Raw genomic sequence first — 20,663 nt, forward strand, 5'->3', positions numbered from 1 at the left:
CTTTTAGAGGAAGAAATATTTCCAGAAACGGACATTCAGAGAACAAGAAAGGTGGGATGACAGATCCAAAAGAACTAAGGGATTTCTGCTCAGTGCCCCCTCCCAGGAGAGCAGAAGACTCTTTTTCCCATGTGGGGGGAGGCTCTCTTACTTCCAGCCTGGTAAAAAATTTCCTCCAGTGTCTGGGTCCTCAACATTGTAAGATCGGGCCTGACGCTAGAGTTGCTCACATATCCGCAAGAGAGATTTGTGATAACTGCCCCACATGCATCTCTGCCAGAACAACGGGCGTTATTCAGAGATAGTGAGTCTGTTAAAGAACGTTCTACTAGAAGTTCCTCTAGAGCAGTTGGGGAAAGTTTTTTTATTCACCTCTGTTCCTGATAAAGAGACCAGATGACTCCTACAGAGTGATAACCTAAACAATTTGAACAAATGCTTGAAAATCCCAACATTCCAAAATGGAGTCAATAAAATCTGCAGTGAAACTACTTTTCCCTGGATGTTATATGGCAGTACTTGATTTAAAGGATGCATATTTCCCAAAATTTCTCAGTGTAGCAGTGACAATAGAGTGGGTCACATGACACTTTCAGTACAATACCCTACCCTTTGGCCTAGCAGTGGAACCTCGAGTGTTAACGAAATCAATATCAGAGGTCATGGCCTTTTGATGGCAATGGAATCTAGAAAAATCAAAATTAGACCAGCGAAGAGCACAAATCTTCTTACGGCTCATCCTAGATTCTGACCGTCTGGTGTCCCTCAGAAGAGCAATGTTCTTGGTAGGTTCTTTCACCTCCTGCATTCCAGTAGTGAAGTGGGCCCAGGTTCACTCGAGAGTTACAGTGGCACATTCTAGAGAATGAGAGAACCTTACGAGGGAATCTAGAAGGCTTTCTTGTGCTATCTCAGCAGCTGACACATTTCCTTCACTGATTGACGGGGTGGGACTCAGTCTGGGAAGGCGTGCCTTGGGTCACCAACATCTCCAGGGTGGTCACCACAGATTCCTGTCCCAGAGGGTGTGGGGCCCATCTAGACAACCATGTAGTTCAGAGGAATTGGTGATTGGAAGAAAGAAAGGAGCCCACAAATGTGTGGCAACTTCTGGCAGTGGGAAAGGCACTAGTGAAATTACTACAATTCCTGCGAGGCCACCACGAAAGGGATCTCTTTGACAACCAGGTTGCAGTGGCATACGTGAATCATCAAGGAGGTAATCTCTCCAAAAACCCGATGCAAATTTCAAGGTGGATTTTTGCTCAGGCAGAGGTGAACATCCAGTCATTGTCTAGTCTACACATCAATGGGAAGAACAACATCAAGGGAGACATCTTGAGCCACTGGCAGCTTCATCAAGGAGAATGGTCCCTAAAGGGTTAAAAAAAGTAGAATCCAATGGCCATGCATGGAAAGAAGTTTGTGTTCCCAGAAAACTAGCAGTATCAAAGAGGGAAAGGTATCCAGCAACAGATCCATTGGTGAATAATTTTAAAACAAAAATCTTTAACGTATAACATGGTTAAAATTATGATATAAAACCATTAGTTTATTCACCTATGGATCTGTTGCTGGATACCTTTCCCTAAAGGGGTCAGTATTCAACCGGATCGTGGCCATGTGGGGTCATCCAGAGATTGATCTGATAAACAGGAAAGTGGAGAAATTTGTTCTATGAACCTGAGGGAGAATTCTCACATAGTGGGCGCTTTCCTGATCAGCTAGGGCTTCAGTCTAACGTATGCTTTTCCTCCAATCTGTCTGATTCCAGCAGTGTTAAGGAAGATCAGAGAAGAGGGAGCAATTGTGGTCCTCATCACTCTCTTCTGGATTCTTCCGGAGACCCCAGATCTTCAATCTCAGAGGCCTATATACCATCCTCAAGTGAAGGGCTTACATCTAACAGCCTGAAACTTGAGAGGTCATTACTAGAGGATAAGGGGTTCTCCGCAAGTCTAGTCTCCACCCTGCTGGGTAGTAGGAAGCAGATTACCACGAAAATATATGGCAGGACCTGGAGGAGATTCCTGTCATCACCGGATCAGCTTTGGGAGGGAAGTTGCCTATCTTAGCGGTCCTGGAGTTCCTTCAGATGGGGCTGGAACCGGGGCTCTCAGTCAGTATCCTAAAGGTTCCGTTATCTGCCTTAGGGGAGCTATACAACTACAACTTAGCAGGGAACAGGTGGGTGGCCAGGTTCATAAAGGCGTGTGCTAGAGCCAAGCCAGACTCCATATCAAGAGTCCCTCATTGGGACTTGAATTTAGTGCTAGATGCCTCTAGAGGACCTCCTTTGGAGCCTCTATATTTGAGCTCTATAAAATTAATCACCTTAAAGACCATACTACTGGTAGGTTCAACATCAGCCCGTAGGGTGAGTGACCTACAGGCTCTGTCTGTGGATCCTCCCTTCACCTAAGGTGGTATCAAAGTTCCATAGGTCTCAAGTAATAACATTACCATCCTTTTGCCAGGTCCCTAAAAATCCTAAGGAAGAAAAATTTCACACCTTGGATGACAGGAGGTCCATTATGCAATATTTAGCAGCCAGAAAGGGGTCCAAGGTTTCGAAAGATACCTTATCGAGGTGGATAAGAGAAGCCATTGAGATAGCCTACACAGAGGCAGGTAGAACGGTGCCAGAAAACCTGAAAGCCCACTCTACTAGAGCAATGGCAACCTCCTTGCCAGAAAAAGCTGACGTATCAATCAAGCAGATTTGTAAGGCTGCATCTTGGTCTTCTCTTTCTACTTTTTATAGGCACTATAGACTGGAGCTATCTGCCTTCTCAGACCTCAAGTATAGGAGAAGGGTTCTTGAGGCTGTGGTCCCTCCCTAGGTGGCAGTGGTTGTATGTAATTCTCTCATTGGTGCTGTCATGGGTGACTTAAAACACTTATTAATTACCAGTAATGTACCACATGACAGCATTCAGAAGCCATGACAGCACGCTTATATTCCCTACCTTTATTAAATTGATCACCTTTGTGTGTGGTTTAAGTTATTCACGTGTGGTGAAAGTAATCATATATATGTCATGATCCGTTCCGGGGTTTATTCCGGTCTGCCCTTTATCCAGGCGGATCATGTCAAGGGTTAACTTTGCTCTGCCTCATTCTGGGTTCAGGTTAGCTCCCATGGGCTAACTTACTTCCAGTGTCAGCTATAGTTCTGCCTTCGGCGTGTGAACCTGACTCTGGTAGATCTTGATTTGTCCTGCTGTGAACCTTGACCTGTCCCTTGTCTGTTAACTCCCTCTGTCTGCCCTTTTCCCAGCATTTCTCTGTTTGTCTGTTTGATTCTCTGGTACCTGACTTGGCTCGTATTTCGGACTCGCTTCTGTTTTCTGACTTTGTCTTATCCCTTTCTGACCGCTGCTGAACTTCCTGGCTTGTCTGACCACGTTTACTTCTTATCCCTTCTTGTACTTCTGCTTCCAATTGTATTTTGAGCCGGCTTGTCTGACCACTCTCTTGCCACTTGGTGGCGCCTGTGCTGCTGCTCTGTGGTGCTGCTCTGTGGTGCTTCTCTGTGTACGCAGTCTCACTTCCCTCCCAAGCTCCCTCTGGTGGAAGTTGCGTTATACTGCACTGGAGCAACATGACAATATATACATGTTGGGTACACTAATCTTAGAGGTCCTCTCGTGCTCTGTAAATCTACTGATACGGAGAGAGGCGGTGCCATTTTTATCTTATCTAAGTTTCCTGTCTTCTCTTGTTGATGTTGTCATGGGTTCTGAAAAAACACATTACCAATGAGTAATATACATGTTTTCCTCGAACATGAAAGAACTACTAACAGTGAAGAATGCAGTGGTGAAGCTCTTTCCTCCTCTAAAGGGGCATCATATTGTAATAATGTCAGACAATCGGACAACTGTTGCTTACATCAACCATCAGGGGGGTACAAAATCTTGTCCCTTGATGTTGATGACAAAACAGATCCTTTGATTTGCTGAACAATGTGAATTAGTACTGACCGCACCACACATAAGAGGGAAGGAAAACAAGAGAGCAGACTTCTTCGGAATACACTAAAGGTACCTTCACACTAAACGATATCGCTAGCGATCCGTGACGTTGCAGCGTCCTGGATAGCGATATCGTTTAGTTTGACACGCAGCAGCGATCAGGATCCTGCTGTGATATCACTGGTCGTTGAACAAAGTTCAGAACTTTATTTGGTCGTCAGACCGGCGTGTATCGTCGTGTTTGACACCAAAAGCAACGATACCAGCGATGTTTTACACTGGTAACCAGGGTAAACATCGGGTTACTAAGCGCAGGGCCGCGCTTAGTAACCCGATGTTTACCCTGTGTGACAAAACACTCCGGGATCGCCTTTGCTGGGGTCAAAGGTCACGTGGTTTGTGCATTGAACTCTGAGGCGACAGCAGGTTTCCAAGTTAACTGACCTTAAGTCAGGTTTATTAAAGTGAAAGCAAATATAAAACAAAACATAAACATAAATCCTTGCCTGTCCGGCACTAACTAAACAAGCACGTTCCTAACTAACAACTAGGGGGCTTCTCCCACCCAGCTAACATTACACAGTGCATGAGCACAGCTCCCACTCACGTTTGTCTCACACAGACAGGCATTCTGTGAGCCCCAGGCTGACACCTGAAACCTCCAGCTGGTCAGCCTTTATTCCTGCACTTATTAACCCCTCGGTATCCTGATGATACTGAGCGGCCTAATTCACATAGGACAAATACCTAGGCGAGATATACCTGCCCCCGACTACCAGACCGACATGACTCTTACATATCCTCCCCCCCTGCTCAGACCACTCAGGTCGAGCAAGAATACTCTCCAAACAGTGTACTCGGGACAGGGCATCAGCGTTCCCCATCTGCACCCCGGGGCGGTGCTCCACCGTGAAAGAGTAAGCCTGCAGGGCAAGGAACCACCGGGTTACCCGACTATTACGGTCCTTGTGGAGATGCATCCACTTGAGAGGGGCATGGTCCGTGACCAGCCTAAACTTCCTACCTGCCAGGTAATATTTGAGGGAGTCGAGAGCCCATTTGATGGCTAGGCACTCTTTTTCAATCACGGCATACCTCTGCTCATGTACATTCAGTTTCCGACTGAGGTAGAGGACCGGGTGTTCGACTCCGTCCCTTACCTGGGAAAGTACAGCTCCGACACCAGTATCAGAAGCATCAGTTTGCACCACAAACTCGCTGCTGAAATCAGGAGTCACTAGTACGGGCTGAGAGCACAAAGCCCGTTTCAGACTGTGGAAGGCCTCTTCAGCCGCTGAGGACCATTTTACCATGACGGAATCCCTTCCTTTGGTAAGATCCGTCAAGGGGGTAGCCATGGCCGCAAAGTTGGGTATGAACCGGCGATAATAGCCGGCAATGCCCAGGAAAGCTTGAACTTGTTTCTTGTTCACTGGTTGCGGCCAGCCCTGAATTGCCTGTATTTTGTCGATCTGGGGTTTAACCACTCCTCTGCCAATCACGTAGCCCAAGTATTGGGCTTCTTCAAGGCCGATGTGACATTTCTTGGGATTCGCCGTTAAGCCTGCGTCTCTCAGGTCATCAATCACCGCCTGTACCTTCCGGAGGTGAGCTTCCCAGTCCACGCTGTAAATTATGATGTCGTCTAGGTAGGCACAAGCGTACTGCCTGTGGGGCCTCAAGACTCGATCCATCAATCTCTGGAACGTTGCTGGGGCTCCGTGAAGTCCAAACGGCATGTAGATATACTGGAACAGCCCTTCCGGTGTAGCAAATGCCGTCTTCTCTCTGGCCGCCTCGGCCAGAGAGATCTGCCAGTACCCCTTTGTTAGGTCCAGGGTCGTAATGTATCGGGCTTTACCCAGCCGATCGATCAACTCATCGACCCGGGGCATAGGGTAGGCATCAAATTTAGAGACCGCATTCAGTTTCCTAAAGTCATTGCAAAACCGTATAGAGCCATCCGGCTTAGGTATCAACACAATTGGACTGGACCAGGCGCTGTGCGACTCTTCAATGACTCCTAAGTCCAACATTGCCTTCACCTCCCAGGAGACGGCTTCACGGCGTGCTTCCGGAATCCGGTATGGCTTCACATGAACTGTGACACCAGGCTCTGTGACAATCTCATGTTTCACTAGCCTAGTCTGGCCAGGTTTTTCCGAGAAAAACTGTTGGTTCTGTAACAAAAACTGCTTAACCTCAGATTTTTGTCGTTCAGAGAGAGTGTCGGCAATCTGCACCTCCGGTACGGTAGGTGAGCAAACCGGACGGGGCAGATCCGCTGTTAGAGCAGCGCGGTCTTTCCAGGGTTTTATCAGATTCACATGATAAATCTGTTCTGGTTTTCTCTTACCAGGCTGGTGCACTTTATAGTTCACTTCTCCAACTCGTTCCATGACCTCAAAGGGGCCCTGCCATTTCGCCAGAAATTTACTATCCACCGTAGGGATTAGGATCAACACCCTATCCCATGGTGCAAACGTACGGACCTTGGCGCCTCTATCATAACTTAGCCTCTGGGCTCCCTGGGCCTGTAACATATGTTCCCTAACAACGGGCATGACAGCAGCAATACGGTCCTGCATTTGCGTTACATGGTCTATCACCGTTTTAAAGGGAGTGACTTGACCTTCCCAGGTTTCTTTTGCGACGTCCAACAGTCCACGGGGACGACGGGCGTATAATAGCTCGAAAGGCGAGAACCCTGTGGAAGACTGGGGAACTTCCCTAATGGCAAACAGCAAATAGGGTAACAAGTAATCCCAGTTCTTCCCATCTTTGTCTATCGCCTTCCGGAGCATCTGTTTTAAGGTTTTATTGAACCGCTCAACCAACCCATCTGTTTGAGGGTGATAGACAGACGTACGCAACTGGTCTATTTGTAAGAGCCTGCAGAGCTCCTTCATCACCCTTGACATAAAGGGAGTCCCCTGGTTGGTGAGTATCTGTTTTGGAATTCCCACCCGACTAAACACTTGTACCAACTCTTTGGCGATCGTTTTGGTAGCAGTGTTACGCAAAGGGATGGCTTCTGGGTAACGAGTGGCATAGTCCATGATGACGAGGATATGTTGGTGCCCACGTGCGGACCGGGGAAGGGGCCCAACCAGATCCATCCCAATTCTCTCAAAAGGGACCCCAATGATAGGGAGGGGTACCAAAGGGCTACAGAACCGAGTTTTAGGCGCAGAGACTTGGCACTCTGGACAGGACTCACAATAATTACGCACATCATTATGTATTCCGGGCCACACAAAACAATGCGATATCCTTTCTGTGGTTTTCTGTACCCCCAGATGTCCCCCCATTATATGTCCGTGGGCCAGGTCCAGTACCTTCCGCCGATTAAGGTTTGGGTACCACTAACTGTTGCACAATATCTTCCCCTTTTTTCTCTACCTGGTAGAGCAAATCATTTTCAAGAACCATGTACGGGTACGCTAGCCTAGTGTCAGGTTCTACGGGTGCCCCATCTATCATTTTTACATTTTTCCTAGCCTGAGTCAGGGTAGGATCTCTCATTTGCTCGCTGTGGAAGTCATCCAACTGGACTCCCAAATCGGGTAGGCAGGGTGCTGTATGGCTGTCTGCCTCCGCCTCTCGCTGAGTTTCCTCAGTTTCCCCCGCCATAACTGAGAAGGGGAACTGAAGGTTAGATTCAATAACCTCCCCAGCAACATCTTCCTGTGGGGTCCCGTCTAGGAACTCGGGACCTCCAGATGGCATGGGGGAAGGTTCACAGCTACCGTGAAGGAGCAACTGATTCTCCCATAACTGCCAGAAATGGGGAAAATCCCTACCCAGGATTATATCATGTAACAATGCGGGAACGAGTCCCACTTTGTGTTGCACAGACCCATAGGGAGTGGAAATCGGTATGACCGCTGTTAGGTACGAGCGGGTGTCACCATGCACACACGTTACAGAGAATTTGTCAGACGAACCAGACGGAAGTGCCACCAGACTAGCTTTCACCAGAGTCACCACACTTCCAGAGTCTAGTAACGCCACAACACTTTTCCCATCAACAAATAATTCACACAGGTGTTTTGCTATATCATTTTGGCCCGCATTCACATTCACTAGCCGTGTAACCAAAGACATGCGTTTCTTAGAGTCTATAACATCGCACTGCATAGGTTCAGTGGTAACAGGACAGTTCGCAGAAACATGGCCCTTCTCACGGCAACGGAAACACCTAACAGGCCCCCTACTGAGACCACCGTCCCATGCTCTCGGTCTCTGGGTGCGAGCAGTCCCGGGTTCCTCCCCCACAGTTTTTTGCGATTTTCCTTCACCCTTAGTCGCTGGAACAGTCTTACCGGTTCCACGAGGAGAAGGCACAGACCGGGTGCTAGCGGTTTCGTCGGGAAGTCCTTCTGCCACGGAATAACGCTCGACCTACTCCACAAGTTGATCCGCTGTCGTGGGATTTCCTTGGCTTACCCACCTTTTCAGCGCTGGAGGTAGCACTCTCAGGTACTTGTCCAGGACAACCCGCTGGATTATTTCTGGAGTTGTCAGTACCTCGGGTTGCAGCCATTTCTTTGTCAAGTAGATCAGGTCGAACATCTGAGACCGCGGCGGTTTATCAGGCTGGTATGTCCACTGGTGTACGCTCTGCGCACGGACAGCCGTCGTTACACCCAGCCGGGCCAGGATCTCAACTTTCAGCTTCTCAAAGTCCTGAGCGACTTCCGGGTCAAATACCTGGGCGAGATATACCTGCCCCCGACTACCAGACCGACATGACTCTTACACCCTGGTTACCAGTGTAAAATGTAAAAAAAACAAACACTACATACTCACCTTCGCGTCCCCCGGCGTCCGCTTCCCACACTGACTGAGCGCCGTAAAGTGAAAGTGAAAGTACAGCACAGCGGTGACGTAACCGCTCTGCTGTTAGGGCCGGCGCTCAGTCAGTGCAGGAAGCGGACGCCGGTGGACGCGAATGTAAGTATGTAGTGTTTGGTTTTTTTACATTTTACGCTGGTAACCAGGGTAAACATCGGGTTACTAAGCGCGGCCCTGCGCTTAGTAACCCGATGTTTACCCTGGTTACCCGGGGACCTCGGCATCGTTGGTCGCTGGAGAGCGGTCTGTGTGACAGCTCTCCAGCGATCAAACAGCGACACTGCAGCGATCGGCATCGTTGTCGCTATCGCTGCAGCGTCGCTTAATGTGAAGGTACCTTAAGGAAGGGGAAATGGGAACTTAAGCAGTAGTAATCCAGCAAATTGTGGAACCCTGGGGACAGACAGAAATTGACTTGTTTGCCCATGAGAGAAACAAAAATACAGAAATTCTCTGCTCTCTGAATCTGAAGGATATTCCCTATGCAGTGAATGTACTATACATTCCCTGGGACTTCAACCTAGCCTATGCCTTTCCCCCCCCCCCCATTAATAGTAACATAGTTATTAAGGTTGAAGGAAGACTTTAAGTCCATCTAGTTCAACCCATAGCCTAACCTAACATGCCCTAACATGTTGATCCAGAGAAAGGCAAAAAAAAACCCAAGTGGCAAAGAGTAAGCTCCACATTGGGGAAAAAAATTCCTTCCCGACTCCACATACGGCAATCAGACTAGGGTTGAGCGACTTTTACTTTTTTAGGATCGAGTCGGGTTTCGTGAAACCCGACTTTCTCGAAAGTCGGATCGTGTGAAATCGGCCGATTATTGTGAAAAGTTTTCTCTCTCTCTCTCTCTCTCTCTCTCTCTCTCTCTCTCTCCCTCTCTCCTCGGACAGCGTGTAATTCAGTACATTCCTCGGACTGTGTAAATCGCTACATCCAAACACATCTTACATCGGTAAGATGGCGTTTATACCCCCACCCCCTGTGACGCTGCAGAAAGCAAGACAAGACCTATGTCATCACGCTGCGCACACTCCTTCATTGGCTGAAAAAATGGCGGTTAAAGTGTCATACGAAACGCGACTTTGGCGCGAAGATCGCCGACCGCATGGCCGATCCCACAAAACCCGACTTATGAAATTGACCGATCCGTTTCGCTCAACCCTAAATCAGACTAGTTCCCTGGATCAACGCCCTATCAAGGATTCTAGTATATATAACCTGTAACATTATACTTTTCAAGAAAGGCATCCAGTCCCCTCTTAAATTTAAGTAATGAATCACTCATTACAACATCATACGGCAGAGACTTCCATAGTCTCACTGCTCTTACAGTAAAGAATCCGCGTCTGTTATTATGCTTAAACCTTCTTTCCTCAAGACATAGAGGATGCCCCCTTGTCCCTGTCTCAGGTCTATGATTAAAAAGATCGATCATCAGAAAGGTCTTTGTACTGTCCCCTCATATATTTATACATTAAAATAAGATCACCCCTTAGCCTTAGTTTTTTCAAACTAAATAGCCCCAAGTGTAATTAATGTCGATTCCGGCAATATTGAAAAAGATTTAGGATGAGAGAGCAAGCGTTATTCTAATTGCTCCTTTTTGGCCCAAGAGACCATGGTTCACATGGATGAGGATGATGTCTATATCTGATCCTTGGATCCTCCAAGATATCCTGGATCTCCTCAGACAGGGCCAAGTTTGTCATCCTCCGAGGTCAGGCCTGCATTTGATGGCCTGGAGTTTAAAGGGTCACTATTAATCCAAAAGGGCTTCTCCCCGGCCTTAGTCTCTACCCTGCTTCAGAGCAGAAAACCAGTAAAGACTAGAATATATGGTAGGACTTCGGCAAAAATGTTGTCTACTTCAGAAAAAAATCCTTAAAAGGAAAAATTCCAATAAAGGCCATATTAGAGTTCTTTCAGAAATGAATGTAGATGGGCTTGGCCACCAGTACTCTTAAGGTGTGGTTGTCAGCTATATGAGCCTTATATAATTATAACCTAGTGGCAGATAGGTGGATAATTAGATTAATTCTGCTGTGTGACAGGTCTAGACCGATACCAGCCCCAAGAATGCCTCCTTGGGATCTAAACCTGGTCTTGGAGGCATTAACGAGATCTCCCTTTGAGCCCTTAGACAAATCACCAGTCAATATACTCACCCTAAAGATGGTAATATTGGTGGCACTAAGATCAGCGTGTAGGGTCAGTGACTAAAGGCCCCGTCTCACTTAGCGATTTACCAACGATCACGACCAGCGATATGACCTGGCCGTGATCGTTGGTAAGTCGTTGTGTGGTCGCTGGGGAGCTGTCACACAGACCGCTCTCCCCAGCGACCAACGATCAGGGGAACGACTTCGGCATCGTTGAAACTGTCTTCAACGATGCCGAAGTCCCCCTGCAGCACCCGGGTAACCAGGGTAAACATCGGGTTACTAAGCGCAGGGCCGCGCTTAGTAACCCGATGTTTACCCTGGTTACCAAAAAAAACAAACAGTACATACTCGCCTTTCGGTGTCCAGGTCCCTTGCCGTCTGCTTCCTGCTCTGACTGACTGAGCCGCCGTACACTGAGAGCAGAGCGCAGCGGTGACGTCACTGCTGTGCTCTCACTTCTCACTGTACGGCGGCTCAGTCAGTGAGAGCAGGAAGCAGACGGCAAGGGACCTGACGGACATCAGATGGCGAGTATGTATTGTTTGTTTTTTTTTACATTTACGCTGGTAACCAGGGTAAACATCGGGTTACTAAGCGCGGCCCTGCGCTTAGTAACCCGATGTTTACCCTGGTTACCAGTGAAGACATCGCTGGATCGGTGTCACACACACCGATTCAGCAATGTCAGCGGGGCCTCAACGACCAAAAAAAGGTCCAGGCCATTCCGACACGACCAGCGATCTCGCAGCAGGGGCCTGATCGCTGGTACGTGTCACACATAGCGAGATCGCTATGGAGGTCGCTGTTGCGTCACAAAACTTGTGACTCAGCAGCGATCTCGCTAGCGATCTCGCTATGTGAGACGGGGCCTTTACAGACTCTATCAATTAACCACCCGTTTACACAGATCACAGAAGATAGTTATATTCAGACCAGGCCCAGCATATCTTCCGAAAGTGGCATATAAATTTCATAGGAGCCAAGAAATTGTTCTCCCCTCTTTCTTTAGCAATCTAAAAATTCAGAGGAGCAGAGACTTCACACGCTAGATGTTGAATGGTTCTTGGTACAGTATTTAGCCATATCAAAACAGTGAAGAAAGAGTGAATCCTTATTTGTGTAGTTCCAAGGAGTTAGGAAAGGCCTCAAAGTACCATGACTAGGTGGATTAGGGATGCCATTAGCTTAGCCCACTGCTCTAGTAATATAGAGAACGAGAGAGCTTGAAGGCTCATTCCACTTGGTCCATGGCAACTTCCTGGGCAGGATAATGTAAGGCAGCGATATTGTCCTCTCCTTCTACATTCTGAAAGCATTATCGAATTAATCTGTCTTATGATGACCTGTCCTTTGGGAGAAAGGTGTTACAAGTGGTGATCCCTCCCTAAGTGCTTTGGTCTGTATCAATCTCTCAGGTGGTGCTGTTATGGGAGAAGGGGAAAAATCTTCGTGACTTACCGGTAATAGGATTTTACAGAGCCCATGACTGCACCCTTATATTCCCTCCCTTTTTATCACTAGTTGGTGTGCACTACATAGTGGTGTTTAAGGAGAACTGTTGATTGGTGATTGTTGTGTTAACTGTCTGGAGGTCCTCTCATGTTCTGAAACCCAACTGATGCGGAGTCAAGGTACGCCCCTTTTATTCAGTAGGTTTTCTGTCCTTGATAGGTGCGCTGTCTCTTAGGTAGTGCTGTTATGGGCTCTGTAAAATCCCATTACCTATAAGTAACAAAGATTTTTCCAGTGGGAGATGATGGACCTGTGTGGGGACTTTTGCTTTGCAGGATGAGTAGAAATTTTTCTTGGTATTATTTTTGCCTCCATAACATTGTTTGGTGGCTTTTTATTCCGTATTTGGGAGGCAGAATGAATTAACAGTTGAACACCACTCCACTTGTTCATCCTATGAGGTTTTCTATTAGACTGCGGACTGTAATTGTCTTGATAAATGATTCAATATTTTACATAACTTGCTATTTTTATGGACAGTTTAAGTAGAAATGTTAAAGAATACAAAGATCACGGATATTTTATTAAAAAATAATTGATTCAATTCTTGGCAGATGACTGTACCAGGATATCAGAAGGACAACTGACATCTTCAATTTTTAAATCGGATGATCTTGAGATCCCACAGGACACAGTTGAAGTGAATACCACTCCCGATATACCATCATCCCTTCATAGCAAAAATCTGTCATGTGATCTTTTGAAACAGGTCCTTTCTTTTGATTCATTGTCGACTACTAAGCAAAATCGAAGTCACAAAACACGAATTGCTCCTAAGCAAAGAAGTCATTTTCTCGTTCAGAATATGGAAATAGTTTTCCCCTCAAAGTCTTTTCTTAAACATCAAAAAAACACAGCAAAGAATAGATTTTCTTGTTCTAAGTGTGGGAAATGTTTTAACCACAAATCAAATCTTGTTAGTCATGAGCGAACTCACACAGGGGAGAAGCCTTTTTCATGTTCAGAATGTGGGAAATGTTTTAACCAGAAATCAAATCTTGTTAGTCACCAGCGAACTCACACTGGAGAGAAGCCTTTTTCATGTTCAGAATGTGGGAAATGTTTTTTATGGAAATCAAATCTTGTTAGTCACCAGCGAACTCACACAGGGGAGAAGCCTTTTTCATGTCCAGAATGTGGGAAATGTTTTAACCAGAAATCAGATCTTGTTAGTCACCAGATAATTCACCCAGGAGTGAAGACCTTTTCATGTTCAGAATGTGGGAAATGTTTTAGAGAGAAATTAGGTCTTATCAAACATCAGAAAACTCACACAGGGGAGAAGCCTTTTTCATGTTCAGAATGTGGGAAATGTTTTAACCACAAATCAAATCTTGTTAGTCACGAGCGAACTCACACAGGGGAGAAGCCTTTTTCATGTTTAGAATGTGGGAAATGTTTTAATCAGAAATCAAATCTTGTTAGTCACCAGCGAACTCACAAAGGGGAGAAGCCTTTTTCATGTTTAGAATGTGGGAAATGTTTTTTATGGAAATCAAATTTTGTTACTCACCAGCGAACTCACACAGGAGGGAAGTCTTTTTCATGTTCAGAATGTGGGAAATGTTTTAACCAGAAATCAGATCTTGTTAGTCACCAGATAATTCACACAGGGGAGAAGCCGTTTTCATGTTCAGAATGTGGGAAATGTTTTTACAGGAAAGAGTATCTTGATAGGCACCATAGGATTCACACAGGGGACAAGCCTTTTTCATGTTTAGAATGTGGGAAATGTTTTGTTGATAAATCAACTCTTGCCACACATAAGAGAACTCACACAAGGGAGAAGCCTTTTTCATGTTTAGAATGTGGAAAATGTTTTAACTGGAAAGCGCATCTGGATAGACATCATAGAACCCATACAAGGGAGAAGCCTTTTTCCTGTTCAGAATGTGGAAAATGTTTTAACCTGAAAGGGTATCTTGCTATACACCAAAGAACGCACACAGGGGTGAAGCCTTTTTCCTGTTCAGAATGTGGGAAATGTTTTATAGAGAACTCAAGTCTTATCAGACATCAGAGAACTCACACAGGGGAGAAGCCTTTTTCATGTTCAGAATGTGGGAAATGTTTTACACGTAAAGCAACTCTTAATAAACATCAGAGAAGTCACTCAGCTTTGGTTAACCACCAGGGAACCCACTCAGGGAAGAAGCCCTTTTCCTGTCCAGAATGTGGGAAATGTTTCAACCAGAAATGCCATGTTGTTATACACCAAAGAACCCACACAGGGGAGAAGCCTTTTTCATGTTCAGAATGTGGGAAATGTTTTATAGAGAACTCAAGTCTTATCAGACATCAGAGAACTCACACAGGGGAGAAGCCTTTTTCATGTTTAGAATGTGGGAAATGTTTTACACAGAAATCAACTCTTAACAAACATCAGATAAGTCACACAGGGGAGAAGCTTTTTTCATGTTCTTAATGTGGGAAATGTTTTACATGGAAATCAACTCTTAATATTAGAAAAGTCACACGGGAGAAGCCTTTCTCATGTTCGAAATGTTGGAACAGTCATTCCTCAGTTTTGGCCTCTGTAAAATAAAACCACTCATTCTCACCTCCTGTGTTAATGCCGTTCCATTGTCACTCGCTTGCCCGGGCACCTGTCAAGTTGTTTAATCACACAAGGCATGCTCACAGTTAGTGACTGTCCCTGCCTTCAGACGTATTGAGTATCAACAGAAGGTCAGGGCTGCTATTACTCTCTGACTTCCTCATATTGTTCGATTTGTCTAAAGGTGGGAACAGTGATGCCATCCCTGATTGAACAAAGGATTCTCATAATGTAACAACCTCACATGCGCCCCAGGAACGCAAGTTCCAACACCACTAGAATGACAGAAGCATGAGAGGTGAGTAGAATTGTTTTTATTTTAACAGGACCAAACATGAGGAATGATAAGGGGTTGTCTACGTAAACATCAAAAATCCCACACTGAGAGAAGTCATTATCATACCTAGAGTGTGAAAAAATTAATTACTGGTAAATCATATTTTGTTCACCATCAAAAATATCTCAGACAGGGAGAAACTATATATGCTATTGACAAATTATACAAAAAATATAGCAGACAGTTATATAATTAAATGAGATGGGGAAATTACTTTAGAATGTACCATGTTTTTGGATGATAAGACACACTTTTAGCAAGAAAAAAAATCTTGCGAGTGTCACTATCTCTACCTATCAGTGCACCCGTGACATTATCGCAGGTCGCCAATGGGTTGTCATGACAGCTGGGGGTCCGCTGATGACCCGTGCTTGGCGTTATGGAGCTCCTTCGAAATCCTGCCTCTGGACGGGCTTCAAAAGAGACTTTGATTTCTGCTATATGCATATAGCTCAAGCGATCAGACAATTGCATTTTCAAGTCCCCTAAAGGGGGCTAATAATAACAGTAAAAGATTTTTTAAAAATCTGAAAAAAAACCCAAAAACTTAAGTTCAAATTAAACCCCTTTTCCTTCACTGAAAATAAAGATTATAAAAAATGAAAAAAATACGTGTTATCGCCACATTCAGAAAAGTCATATCTATCAAAATATAAAAACAATTGTATTTGGTCGGTAAACACCGTAAACTGAAAAAATTAGAGTGCACCAAAATAGTGTTTTTTTGGTTTCTGCAATTCCCCAAAAAAAGCTATAACAAGCAAACAAAAGTCTATCTCAAAATGGTACTAATAAATACATTGTCTCGCCCCACAAAAAATAAACCATCAAACAACTCCATCGGCTAAAAAATAAAAATGTTATTGGTCTCAAAAAATGTATGCCAAAGAAAAAGAGGTAGCGGGCACCGCATAAATATCTAAATCAGGGATCAACCATATGTATATAAAAAGGTACTGAAGAAAAGGCAAGAAAAAGATATGCAAACTAATGGGATCAACCTTAAATAGTACATTTAATTAAGCGTAAGGCCATGTGCACACGTTCAGGATTTTTCGCGTTTTTTTCGCTATAAAAACATGATGAAAACACGAAAAAAACGCTTACATATGCCTCCTATTATTTACAGGGTATTCCGCATTTTTTGTGCAAATGTTGCATTTTTTTCCGCGAAAAAAATCGCATAGCGGAAAAAAAGCAACATGTTCATTAAAAATGCGTAATTGCGGGGATTCCGCACACCTAGGAGTGCATTGATCTGCTTACTTCCCGCACGGGGCTATGCCCACCATGCGGGAAGTTAGCAGATTATGTGCGTTTGGTACCCAGGGTGGAGGAGAGGAGACTCTCCTCCACGGACTGGGCACCATATAATTGGTAAGAAAAAAAGAATTAAAATAAAAAATAGTGATATACTCACCCTCTAATGGCCCCCGAAGTGTTCCCGCCTCTCCGGTGCATGCTTTCTCTTCCGTTCCTAAAGACGGTGTGGTTCAGGACCTGTGATAACGTCGCTGTCTTGTGATTGGTCGCGTGACCGCTCGTGTGACTCACGCGACCAATCACAAGCCGCGACGTCATCGAAGGTCCTGAACCACACCGGCATCTATAGGAACGGACGCCGCTGAGGAGATTGGCTGTCTGCAGAGGGTGAGTATAACCATTTTTTAATTTTTTTTATTATTTTTAAACATTCTATCTTTTACTATAGATGCTGCATAAGCAGCATCTATAGTAAAAAGTTGGTCACACTTGTCAAACAGTATGTTTGACAAGTGTGACCAACTTGTCAGTCAGTTTTCCAAGCGATGCTACAGATCGCTTGGAAAACTTTAGCATTCTACAAGCTAATTACGCTTGCAAAATGCTAAAAAAACAGCGAAAAAAAACGAGAAAAAAAACGGGAAAAAAAATGCGGATTTCTTGCAGAAAATTTCCGGTTTTCTTCAGGAAATTTCTGCAAGAAATCCGGACATGTGCACATACCCTAACAATACAAAAAGGCAAGGCAAAACACGCATATCGACGCTATTGAAGCGTCCTCATCAGGGGAAGTATCCTGATAAGCCGTGAGGCCTTAGTCTCCCCATGGACAGCACATGGTAACCCACCATTGCATTTGCAATAAGACCACCTGGATTTTTCTATCTTTCTCTATGTTTATGGGTAACAGGTATAGGCTTCTTGTTGATGCCTAGTAGCATTATGGATATGTCCTTTCTATTTGGATATTACTGGACAGTGATTATGGTGAATATATTAAGTATGATGTATGATTTATTGTTTCTTGGCACCCAACGACTCAGCTGGTAGTATATTGGAACTGGACATAGCTTCTAGCCATTAGGGTGTGCAAGTTCTATATTACACTTGACTAGGGAATCTAACAATAACTTTCTTTATACCTGTACCGTACATGTGGATTATTATTACTTAGGATATATTGCTTTATGGTATCCACTGGGTCAGCTGGCAGCACATTGCAATTATATTTCTCATTCAGCCACTAGGGTGTGCAGGTGTTATTTTACACCTGACCGGGGAATTCCATTTGTCCTATATTCATACCCATTATTTGGGTTTGGTGTGTGCTATGAACTGTTTGTTTTTCTATTTACTTGGGGGGACAGTATATGGTCTATCTAGCCATGTTGGCTTTTAAATACTTTTAAAATTGTGTGTTTTGCCTTGACTTTTTGTATTGTTACGCTTAATAAAATGTACTATTTAAGGTTGATTCCAGTAGTTTGTATATCTTTTTCTTGCTTTTTCTTCGGGGTCTCAAAAAATGGCGACACAACCCAAATTTTTTTTTCACAACTAAAATAATTAAAAAAGGACATGTTTTTCAGTGCCATAATCGTATTAATGAGCAGAATCTTGTTACATAGTCATTTTTACCACAAAATGTACACCACAAAAATAATTCCCAAAAAACAATGTCAGAATTGTGTGGGGGGGTTTTTTCAGATTTTCACGGAACCTGTAATTTTTTCCCATTTTCCAGTACACTCTGTGGTAAAATGAATGGTGTAATTCCAAAGTACATCTCATTCCACAAGAAGCATGCCCTCATATGTCTGTGGACAAAAAAGTAAGAGTTATGGTTCTGGGAAGAAGGGAAGAAAAAAATGGAAACGCAAAAATGGAAATTGGCCACGGTATGAAGGGGTTAAAATTTTTAGTTGTCTCTTCTTTCCATGATATCAAAGAGTTTTACTTTTACTGCTACATATAATTAATGCATAAAAGTTTTAGTACTTTGAAACATTATTACTTTTGCAAATGTAAAGATGCAGAATATTTTGTTATGCCAATTTTCTGATATTTACTGGAAACTTAGGAACAATTCAAATAAAACATGTCTAGACACTATTGTGAATAATAAAGTTACAGAAATTGCACTCCAACATTTGCTCCTCATTCATTGACAACTCGTTTTTTGCTTGTCTCTTGTACTCCTGCATTGGATCATCTCTTACAATTCTCCAACAGTAATCTGTAAGCATTGATGGATTTCATTTCCCTTGATATCTTTTCTCCACAGCTGCAATATCTTGGTGAAATTCCTCACCATGCTCGACACTCACTCCTCCGCAGTTTGGTGGAAAGAAAGTTTAGATGTGAATGTTTTTACATGAATCTTGAAAGACATGTTACAGCCAAGATCCTTATGTTTTGAGGAGATTTTTCAACAACTCTTCATAGTTATCTGCTCTTGATTTTCCCAAAAAATGAGATACCACTAATGTCAATGCTAACTATGCAGCCTTTTTTATGCCCTACAACATATGGAGACATTCCTAATCTTGAAGAAACTTACAAATCTGAGTTAAAAAAAACTCCTTTCTTCATCTTTTCCTCATTTATCCTTGGAAATTTATCAATGAGATACTTGGCTGCTTTTTGAATTTTTATCCATTACCTTTACAAAGTTCTTAATTAGGCCCAACTTGATATGCAATGATGGTAACAAAATCTTATGTGGGTCAAGTGAATATCGGAGAGGACAGTCTCTTTTATTGTAGTGATATTCTCTTGCACGACTATCCCACTCACACAGAAAGCAGCAGTACTTTGTGTATCCATACTGGAAACCAAGTAAGAGGGCAACCACCTTGACCTTATGTGAGAACAAGCAGATAGAGAGGCTCCTGCCTAACTTCTAGCTATTTATCCAATATAGGACCTAAAGATCATCCTGAAAATCATACACCTAACGCATAACTTTTTAAGTGTGGAGGTACTTTGCTCCAGAGTAAAAAATAGAAAATTCTTACAGTTCGAGAGTCCTCAGTGGTTGATACCTTTTAAATAGCTAACTGAAAAGATGGTAACAAATTGCAAGCATTCGTGACTACTCAGGCTCACTTCATCAGACATAGTATAACACAAATCTGAAGAGCCACATATTTATGCACAAGAGGACACAGGAATAATGCAATAAATAAGTCAAGTGATGTGAAGCAGAACTGTCGGTATGGGAAGGGGAGAAAACAGCTTTGGCTATAAATAATAATAATCTTTATTTTTATATAGGGCTAACATATTCCGCAGCGCTTTTACAGTTTTACACACATTATCATTAGCCCGATGGGGCTCACAATCTAAATTCCCTATCAGTATGTCTTTGGAATGTGGGAAGAAACCGGAGAACCCGGAGGAAACCCACGCAAACACGGGGAGAACATACAAACTCCTTGCAGATGTTGTCCAAGGTGGGATTAGAACCCAGGACTCCAGTGCTGCAAGGCTGCAGTGCTATCCACTGAGCCACCGTGCTGCCCCCAAATATTGGAGCAGTTCATAGATAAGGAGTGTGAAAGTATTATTGTCCTGTGATTGAGGTTTGGCCCATGATTGTCATGCCCCCAAATGGCCTAGGAGCGTATTCCTTAGTTGATGTAGAAAAACATAAATCCATTTGACACATTCATTCCTGAGTATGTCAAAGGTCGTCATAACTTTATACGAATTTTTTCTCTCTAGATTTGAAGTTACCTTATTAAGTAATTTCATATCATTTGTGCTTTGATCAGAAATACAAAAATGTTTGGCCACAGGTAGACCTATTGTTTTCTTTTATTGTGTAGCAATAAGAATTCAACCTTGTTCTAAGTTTTTGCCTTGTCTCCCCTACATACCAACCCCCAACTGTGCATTTGGTACATATAATTAAGAACACTACATTAGATGTGATGCAGCTGACAGTACCTGGGATCTTGTGTTCCTGATGTGAGTTGTTGATCTTTTTC

The 20,663-nt window shown here is 44.0% G+C and overlaps 2 protein-coding genes across 3 annotated transcripts in view; one reads left to right on the plus strand and one right to left on the minus strand.

The window, feature by feature from the left end:
- The window catches only part of LOC143766333 (uncharacterized), a 167,686-nt gene extending 148,903 nt beyond the window's left edge, over positions 1–18,783 (plus strand). For both annotated transcript variants that reach the window (XM_077253925.1, XM_077253927.1), the window contains exon 7: positions 13,069–18,783. In XM_077253925.1, the coding sequence (XP_077110040.1) occupies positions 13,069–14,939 (1,871 nt within the window). In that variant the 3' untranslated portion in view covers positions 14,940–18,783. The remainder of the gene's footprint in view (positions 1–13,068) is intronic.
- LOC143766330 (uncharacterized) overlaps positions 1–20,663 on the minus strand; it is a 1,024,462-nt gene that overhangs the window by 651,990 nt on the left and 351,809 nt on the right. The window lies entirely within an intron of this gene.

Source organism: Ranitomeya variabilis, chromosome 4 (assembly GCF_051348905.1).
Source record: "Ranitomeya variabilis isolate aRanVar5 chromosome 4, aRanVar5.hap1, whole genome shotgun sequence".
Taxonomy (NCBI): domain Eukaryota; kingdom Metazoa; phylum Chordata; class Amphibia; order Anura; family Dendrobatidae; genus Ranitomeya; species Ranitomeya variabilis.